Below are 9,275 nucleotides of genomic sequence, written 5' to 3' on the forward strand. Positions count from 1 at the left end.
GACCTCACCTAAGTGATACCACCTCTCTCGCCTCAGCTTCTTCATCTGTAAAATGGGGGTGACTTTAGAAGCCACTCCTAGGATTCATGTGGGGATTAAATTAGAAGGTGCTCATAAAACACTTGGCACACCCTAAGCCCTAGGTAAATGCTGAGTGCGTCTGTTACGACTTTTTATTATTTTATTTACCTGTTCTTGTTATTTTTTTTATATTAAGATGAAATTCACAGAATATAAAATTAACCATTTTCAAGTGTACAATTCAGTGGCATTTGGTACATTCACAATGTTGTGCAACCACCGCCTCCATCTAGTTCCAGAATGGTTGCATCACCCCAGCAGAAAGCCTGGTACCCGTTAAGCAGTCACTGCATTTCCCCCTCCCCGCAGCATCACCAATCTGCCTTCTGTCTACACAGGACTTGCCTACTCCTGATATTTCATGTAAGAGGGATCATATAGCATGTAGCCTTTTACACTCATTATTTGTATTGCCATCCTCTCGGCAGCCCTGTGAAATGGGGTGTTATGTCCTCTCACAGTCCTATTATTCAGAGAGGTTGTCACTTGCCAGAGCAGATGACTGAGCAGGGGCTACAAACCCTGGTCTGCACAGCTCCCTGGGAACTTAACCCCCAGGAAGCACTGCCCCTCGATCCAGCTTCTCTTTGTAAGAGGCCATGTTGTGTAGGGGTTATAAGGCAGGACCTGACGGTCAGTTCTGCCACTCGGTGACCGTGTGGCCAGGGCAAGTACTGTCCTCGCTCTATGCCTCGGTTTCTTCATCGATGTGAGCATTAACTGAGATGATGAAGTCAAGGGTTTGCATGTGGCAGGATCTTAATAAGTGTCCCTGTGATTACTGTTAGTGTCATTCCCACTTGGCAGCTAAGAAAACAGGCTCTGAGTACTGGAGGCACATGCCCAGGGGCAGAGCTGGGGTTTGAAACTGGGACTGGCCCCCTCAAAGTCCATGTCTGGCCTCACCACCCCCAGAAGTCATCCCTGCCCCCTGCCTGCCTGCGTACCAACTCCATGGTCCTTGTCCACCCCCAGGGTGGAGGAGGAGGGCGGAGCCCGGGCCCAGCTGCTCAAATCCCTGCGGGAAGCACAAGCAGGACTGGCTGAGGCCCAGGAAGACCTGGAGGCCGAGCGTGTGGCCAGGGCTAAGGCGGAGAAGCAGCGCCGGGACCTGGGCGAGGAGCTGGAGGCACTGCGGGGCGAGCTAGAGGATACGCTGGACTCCACCAACGCACAGCAGGAGCTCCGGTGAGACCGGGCTGCCCGGCGGCTGGCACAGCCCAGGCATATGCAGGGTGGGTGGAGGAGGAGAAGGACTTGGGTGCGAGCTCTCCATCTGCACAGAGGTTTAGTCACTCAGTTGTTTATTGAGCACCAGCTCTGGGTATGGCCTGGGCAGAGATGAGTCAGATCCAGGCGTTGCCCCCAGGAACTCCTGGTCTAGGGGAGGCAGATTTGGACAAAGGACAGACCCAATCCAGAAAACAGTATACTTTAATGGAATAATGTAACATGGTGAGAGAAGGCCCCTAAACCACGCCTATGGGAGCGGCCAGGAAGGCTTCCTTGGGAAGGGGCCTTTTGAATAGGATTTTGAAAGATGAGTAGGAGTTTACCCTTAAAGCTACACTCCTCATACAGCATCACCATCCAGATCCCTTGGGGGAATGTAGAGTGAGGTTTCCATCCTTGGAGAGAAAAAATAAACAAGCACAACTGCTGTCAGAGGGCTCCCCCAAAGTCCCTACCCTTCCTCTGTTCTGAAATTTTATTTCCTGCCCCTTTCCCCCAACAAAGGTCCAAGAGGGAGCAGGAGGTGACAGAGCTGAAGAAGGCTCTGGAGGAAGAGACGCGCCTTCATGAGGTGGCAGTACAGGAGCTGAGGCAGCGCCACAGCCAAGCACTGGGAGAGCTGGCGGAGCAGCTGGAGCAGGCCCGGAGGGTAGGTTGGGGCAGGAGTGGGGGGTCTGGGGCACCATGGGGGGAGCAGCAGGATGCTGTGTTAGAGGCGGTACCTCTGGCTGGTTCTAGGCCAGCCCATCTGTCTGGGGTTCTTTCCTCGCGTATTCATGTCCTCATTCTGCCTTTCATTCAGCATGAATTGAGTGCATACTATGTTCCAGGGATAATACTGGGGACTCAGCAGGCAACAGAACCACCGATGCAGCCTTCCCTGTGGAACTCAAGTTTTCATGGGAGAGGTGGAGCGTAAACAATATAATACACATACATAATAGATATTAGGGTAATAAGTGCTATGGGAAAATGATGATCAGGAAAAGAGCGTCAGAGTGCTAAGTGGGGGGGTTGTGATTTTAACTGGAGGCCATGGAGGGCTCTGTGAAAAGGTGACATCTGAGTAAAAAACTGAGGGAGGTGAGGAGTGAGCCATCTTGGCATCAGGGGAAAGTGTATTCCAGGCAGAAGGAACAGAGAGTGCAAAGGTCCTGAGGCAGGAAAGTACCTGGGTGTCTAAGGAATGGTGAGGAATTCCAGAGGGAATAGACAGTGCAAAGGCCCTGAGACAGGAGTGTGCCTGGCCTAGTTGGTGGGGGGAATCATAAGTCTTTTGTTGTCTCTCTCCCCTGCCAGGGCAAAGGTGTGTGGGAGAAGACCCGGTTGGCTCTGGAGGCAGAGGTGTCTGAGCTACGGGCGGAGCTGAGTAACCTGCAGACAACACGTCAGGAGGGTGAGCAGCGGAGGCGCCGCCTGGAGTCACAGCTGCAGGAAGTGCAGGGCCGGGCTGGCGATGGGGAGCGGGCACGAGCAGAGGTTGCTGAGAAGCTGCAACGAGCCCAGGTGAGTGGGGTGGCCAGGGCAGTAGTCGTCTGTGTTGTGTGACCTTGTGTGAGACGCCTGCCCTCTCTAGGCCACTGTTGGGTCCACGTCAACCGTATTGTCCCTCCCAACTTATCCAACATAATCAAGCATGAATGGCTAGTATTTGGTGAGTGGTTACTATGTACCAAAAACATCCTATATATTTCACTAAATCCTTCTGACTCTCTCCTCTAAGGAAAGTGCTAATTGTTGTTCCCACTTTACACATGAGGAAACTGAGGCCCAGGGAGGTAAAGTTGATTGTCTAAGGTCAGTGAGAGCCAAAACTCGCACCCAGGCCTGCCTGACCCTGTAGCTCTTAACCCTGTCACAGCCCTTGCCCTCCTCTCTTCTCTTTTAGTCTTCAATGATCTATGGTCTGATTAGAAAAGCCTGGTGTGAATGCTGAGACAATATCATTCTGTGACTATTAGGAGAACAGTGGATTTTTTAATTTAATTGTATTATGCCTTTTAATGAAATGACCAATACCTAGTCATCACTGAGAATACAAACAAGCAAAAAAGAATGGAGGGAAGAATGAATTTTAATTCCCCAACCCCTCCAGGGGAAAACATTGTTACAGCTTTTAATTTCCAGAGGAACAGAGTGTATTCGTTAGGGTAAAGGTTAGGCTGCTATAGCAAAGAGACCCAGAAGTCATCAACTTAAATAAAAGACACCTGCCTTTCCCTCGCAAGAAACAGGCTGAAGTAGCCAAGGCTGGCCGGACGCTATGTTCCATGAGGTCACTCAAGACCCAGATGTTTTCATCTTGTTGCTCCACAGTCCCCGAGGGCATTGACCTCATCTTCAGAGTGGAATCTGGGTTATGGGCACATCTGTGCTCCAGCTTAGAAAGGGACATAATTTGCATATATCACTTTGCTTGCATTCCATTGGCCATAACATAATTACATGACCACAGCTAGCTGCAAGGGAGGCAGGGAAATATAGTTTCTAGCTGGCAGCCATGGTTCTAGTTAATAGCCTGTCACAGTGGGACCAGGGGAGAATGGATTTGGGGGGATAGCTAAGGTCTGCCCCAAATAGAACCATGCTATGTAGTGGTCACTGTAGGTCACTGTAGTCACTTCATATATTGCAAAAATAAAAGTGACACCAAAAGTTGAGTTTGGTGGCTGATAGCAGGAGTTCTAGGCAGCACTATCCAATAGATAGTGGATACGACACTGTCAGTGTCGTAAAAGTTCTGTATTTATACTCTCCACTTGGCTAATGAACACTTGAAATGTGGCAAGAACAATTGAGGAATTGGATTTTTACTTGTATCTAATTTTAGTTTAAATTTAAATAGTTGCATATGGCTAGGGGCTACCATAGTGGACAGCACAGCTCTAGAGCCATTCTACCTGGGCTCAAATCTCAGTTCCACCACTTGTAGCTGTGATCTTAGGCACGTTTCCTTACCTCTCTGTGCCTCAGCTTTTTTTTATGTAAACTGGGAATAATAACTATCTCATAAGGTTGGTGGATGAATCTGGTAAACCGATAGTTGTAAAGTGCTTAGAATAGTTCCTGGGCACATTTCGTTTATCCATTCATCAGCTGATGGACATTTCGGTATTCCTACCTTTCTACTGTCATGAGTCTTGCTGCTGTGAACACTCCTGTACTCGTTTTTTTCCCAGACATATATTTCATTTCTCTTGGGTATATACCTAGGAGCAGAATTGCTAGGCAATATGGGAACTCGATGTTTAACCATTTGCGGACCTGCCAGACTGTTTTCCACAGCAGCTGCACCGTTTTACATTCCCACCGGCCATGTGTGGTGGAGATGGGAGGTGGAGGAACCAATGGGGTCGGCTGGGTGGAAGCTGCCATTAGAAGGTTCCCCTTCCCCACAGGCTGAACTTGAGAATGTATCTGGGGCACTGAGCGAGGCCGAGTCCAGAGCCATCAGGCTGAACAAAGAACTGAGCAGCACGGAGGCCCAGCTGCACGACACCCAGGTAACTGCAGCCCACCATCAGCACCGAGCCCCCCCTCCCCGTACCTTCCACCCTTCTGCCCATGCCTGACATGCATTCTCCCCTCCATCTGCAGGAGCTGATGCAGGAGGAGACCAGGGCCAAGTTGGCCTTGGGGTCCCGGGTGCGAGCCTTGGAGGCTGAGGTGGTGGGCCTGCGGGAGCAGCTGGAGGAGGAGGCAGCCGCCAGGGAGCGGGCGGGGCGTGAGCTACAGACGGCCCAGGTCCAGGTGAGCAGTCCTGGAGGGAGACCTCAAGTTGACACTTCATCCCCCAACCTGCCTTTCCCGGGTTTCCCAGCTCAGGGATGGCCCCCATTGCCCAACCAGTCATAGGCCAGATTTCTGGGTACCAGTCTCACCTCTGACTCTTCCTCAGTCCCCAGGGCCTGTCAGTGTACAGCCCCGTCCCTCCTATTCCCTCCGCTCCCTTCTCTCATGCCTACTTTCCATCCACACAGCCCCAGCCCTGCTCAGGCCTCATCCTCTGCCACCTGGATCCTCATCTCAGCCTCCCTGCCTCCAGTCTCTCTCCTTCCAGCTCATCCTCCACGTGGTCTTTCTACCCCTAATGCTGACCCTTCTCTTGCTCACAACCCTCCCATGGCTCCCAGCCTCCTCTGGACAGAGCCCATGCCTCTTAGCTGCATTCTCTGGTCCTCCCTTTGTCTTTAGCTGTGTTCGTCTCTCACCTCTCCTTCCCCACTTCACTTGGGAAACACTTTTCATTCTTCAGGACTTAGCATCAGCCTCTCCTGTCGTGAGAAGTCCCCGACCACCCCGTTGTGAGCTCCCATAATCCTTCTTTCTCCCCTGGCCCCACTCTAATCACCCTGGGCTGGAACACTCTCTGCCCATGAGTTCCCCACAAACACACCAAATGGGGAGCTCCTGTAAAGTGGAGCTCCTGTCAGAGTTAGATCTGGTCCCCAACAGAGGCCAACTTAGAGCCTGATGTGTGGGAGGCCTTGAGACGTGCGTGTTGAACGAGCGTTGAGTGCACGTCTTCAAATATCCTTCTTCAACTGGCAAACTGCTATGTATACTTTAAGATCCATCTGAGATGCCTCCTCCTCTAGGAAGTGCCCCTTGAATGTTGTAAACAGATTCTGAACGTCTCCTCTGAACTCCTGTGGCTCCCATGTTTCCACCTTAGCCTTCATCACCCTGGCTGTGACACTCAAGTCTTCCCCCATCAGACTGAAGGTTCCCCAGGGCAGAGAGCCCAGGTCTGATTCATCTCTGGGTCCCGGTGAGAATAATTTTAATCTCCTGGAGGAGCTGGGGCTCATAGAACTCCCAATCTCAGTCCTACTCCAAGGCAGAGAAGAGCCTCGTGGAGTGAGTTATTTCCCTCTTCAGGCCTCAGTCTCATCTGAGAAACGGGGTGCGACGAACTCACACCTTGGTCACAGACATGACTGCTACCCACCCCCTGTTTCCTCCCCTCAGCTCTCAGAGTGGCGGCGGCGCCAGGAGGAGGAGGCAGGGGCGCTGGAGGCAGGGGAAGAGGCACGACGCCGGGCAGCCCGCGAGGCCGAGGCCCTGACCCAGCGCCTGACAGAAAAGACTGAGGTTGTGGAGCGTCTGGAGAGGGGCCGCCGGCGGCTGCAACAGGAGCTAGACGATGCCACCATGGACCTGGAGCAGCAACGGCAACTTGTGAGCACGCTGGAGAAGAAGCAGCGCAAGTTCGACCAGGTGGGCACCTTGGGTTACCCCGATGGGACATTAGGACGCTAATCCATGCTTCTCACAGTCATTGTAATGTGTGATGTTACAGCTCCACTATGAACTTGCGGNAGGGGACAGTGCCTATCTACATGATATGTTTATTTATTAAGCTATTGATCAGAATATTCTCTCTCTCTCTCTCTCTCTCTCTCTCTCTCTCTCTCACACACACACACACACACACACACACACACACACGAATGTGGTTTCCACAAGGACAAAGATTTTTATCTATCCTCGATGCCTAGAACAGTGCCTGGCATACATTAGGCACTCAATAAATGCTTGTCGAGCTAATGAATGAAACAACAAGACCAGAAAGAGTTTGATCCTTTCCAGCCTCACCCAGAGTGTGGATCTGTCTGAGTCACAACCCAGGAGTCTGTGCAGTATCCCTTCTACCCCAGCTCCCAGCCCCTGGGTCCTCACCAACCCCTTTTCCTACTCCAGGAGCTGGAGACTCACCTCGAGGCTGAGGAGGGGGCCCGGCAGAAGCTGCAGCTGGAGAAGGTGACGACAGAGGCAAAGCTGAAGAAATTTGAGGAAGATCTGCTGCTCTTGGAAGATCAGAATGCCAAGCTGAGCAAGGTTAGTGGTGGCCTGTGAGCCCCCAAGGGCAGGGGGAGTGGGTGCATTGGTGGGCATGTGGGTTCTTCTCTGCATCTGCCCCCAGCTAGCTCCACCTCTAGGGTCTTTGTCATTCTCAGTTTTGGCTGTGTTTTCTTTGAACCCTTTCTCTCCCCTTGCCTCCCTTTGTCACACTGTAACTCAAACAGGCATTTATTGAGCAACTACTGTGTGTCATTACTTATTGCTGTATCACAAGACACCCCAAAGCCATGTCATGTGGCTGAAAACAACCACCCATTTCATTATATCCCATTGTTCTGTGGATCAGCAGCACAGGTCCTCCTCTGTCCTGCCTGTGGTTCTCTGGCAGTCACCATCACATGGTGGCGAAGGCCGGAGGTCTGGTGTCTCCTCTATGTGGCCTGTCTCCCCATAGGAGAGCCTGAATTTCTGACGTGGCAGCTCAGGGCTTTGAGAAAGGGAAGAGAGACAGCCAGGCCTCTTAAAGGCTTAAGCCTGGAACTGACATAATGTCACTTCCACTGATTTTGGCAAATAACAGATTTTGGCAAATATTTTCTTTTTTTTTTTTTTAAGATTTTATTGGGGAATTGGGGGAGGGAACAGCATTGGGGAATCGGGGAAGGGAAACAGATAAGTTGCTGTCCTTCTGTTCTTCAGTCTAGTTGAGGATGCTGCTTCACTGGCCCATGTTGGTTTATCATTGCGCTCTTCCCAGGTGAGGCAGATCAGTCACCAGCCACTAGACGGCCGCTCACAGCAGCTCTTGGCAGCTCTTGACAGCTCACGCTGGCTGCCGGCCACTCACACTGGCTGTCAGCCACTCACAGTAGCCCATGGAAGCCCACTGCAGCTTCACTGCAGCCTATGCCATCACCGGTGACTCATAGCAGCCCAGCTCCAGGTAGAGCTGTTGTTCACCATCCCAGCCATAGAGGGCGCAGCATCACTGGCCCTCATGTGGGATCCAAACCGGGGCACTGCTGCTCAGAGCCGGTGTCCCAAGCCAACTCCCAACGAATGCGCCACTGGGCCGGCCCGGCAAATATTTTCTTTGAAAGGCCAGATAGTAAATAAATATTTATGGACCACTCCATTTCTGTCACAGCTACTCAGTTCTGCCATTATGGTGTGAGAGCAGCCACAAACAGTACATAACTGAATGGGCATGGCTGTGTCCCAATAAAACTTTATTTATACAAACTGGCTGTGTGCCAGATTTGGCCTACAGGCTGTGGATTGCAGACTACTGAGCTTCAAGCAGTCACAGCTCCAAGAGGTGAGGAATTAGACTCCACCCCTGGTTGGGGACCCTGTGAAGAATCTGCCCCCATCTTTAACCTGCCACAGCCAAGTCTGGGTTAGGCACAGGGGATGTGGCATTGAACTAACTAGGAAACCATTCATGCCCTCACAGGTGGGGGGAAAGGGTCACCACAGGAAGTAAACATAATCACACCTTGTGATTTAATTATAAACTGTGTCAGAAAAGAACAGAAAACTATGGAGAGGGGTGGCCTGATCTGTTCCAGGGGTCGTCAAGGTGAACTTAGGCTTCCCGGAGGGTCAGTGCCTGAGTTGAGAGCTCAAGAATACACAGGAGTTTTCTGGAACATTCCCATAGTGCAATAGCTATTCTAGTCTACTCTGTTCTATTTCCTTTTTGAGGGTCATGCCGACCCCACTACATGGGATTTCTAAAACCGCTCATGGTTTGAAAAGTACTGCTCCAAGCCTGTGCTTCTCAGACTCCCATGTGCTTGGAAATCATATGGGGCGCTTATTAAGACGCAGAATCTGACGCTGCTGGTCTGGGGTGGAACGGAGATTCGCTGTCTCTAACACGCTCCTGTTCGATGCTGATGCTGCTGGTCCATGAACCATACTTCGGGCAGTAGCAAGGGTCCAGACCTCACACGCAAATGCAGAAGATGTCCAGGGATGTTGGCTGCAGTGTTGTTTGTGAGCGCAAACGATTACAGACACTCTCAGGGTCCCTCAGTGGGATGGTGGTCAATGAATGGTGGTGCACTCCCAATCATGGGCGTCTACACCACAGTTCACAGCTGGGCATTGGTGGGTTGGGGCAGGTGTATAGACCGGGGGTTGGCAAACTG

The 9,275-nt window shown here is 51.5% G+C and overlaps 1 protein-coding gene across 1 annotated transcript in view; it reads left to right on the forward strand.

Moving 5' to 3' along the window:
- MYH14 (myosin heavy chain 14) overlaps positions 1 to 9,275 on the forward strand; it is a 96,825-nt gene that overhangs the window by 52,471 nt on the left and 35,079 nt on the right. Inside the window, exons 27-32 of the mRNA XM_019658163.1 lie at positions 1,057 to 1,269; positions 1,819 to 1,963; positions 2,614 to 2,820; positions 4,713 to 4,817; positions 4,912 to 5,064; positions 6,286 to 6,534. Of these exons, the coding sequence (XP_019513708.1) occupies positions 1,057 to 1,269; positions 1,819 to 1,963; positions 2,614 to 2,820; positions 4,713 to 4,817; positions 4,912 to 5,064; positions 6,286 to 6,534 (1,072 nt within the window). The remainder of the gene's footprint in view (positions 1 to 1,056; positions 1,270 to 1,818; positions 1,964 to 2,613; positions 2,821 to 4,712; positions 4,818 to 4,911; positions 5,065 to 6,285; positions 6,535 to 9,275) is intronic.

Source organism: Hipposideros armiger, unplaced genomic scaffold, assembly GCF_001890085.2.
Source record: "Hipposideros armiger isolate ML-2016 unplaced genomic scaffold, ASM189008v1 scaffold_283, whole genome shotgun sequence".
In the NCBI taxonomy this organism is placed as follows: Eukaryota; Metazoa; Chordata; class Mammalia; order Chiroptera; family Hipposideridae; genus Hipposideros; species Hipposideros armiger.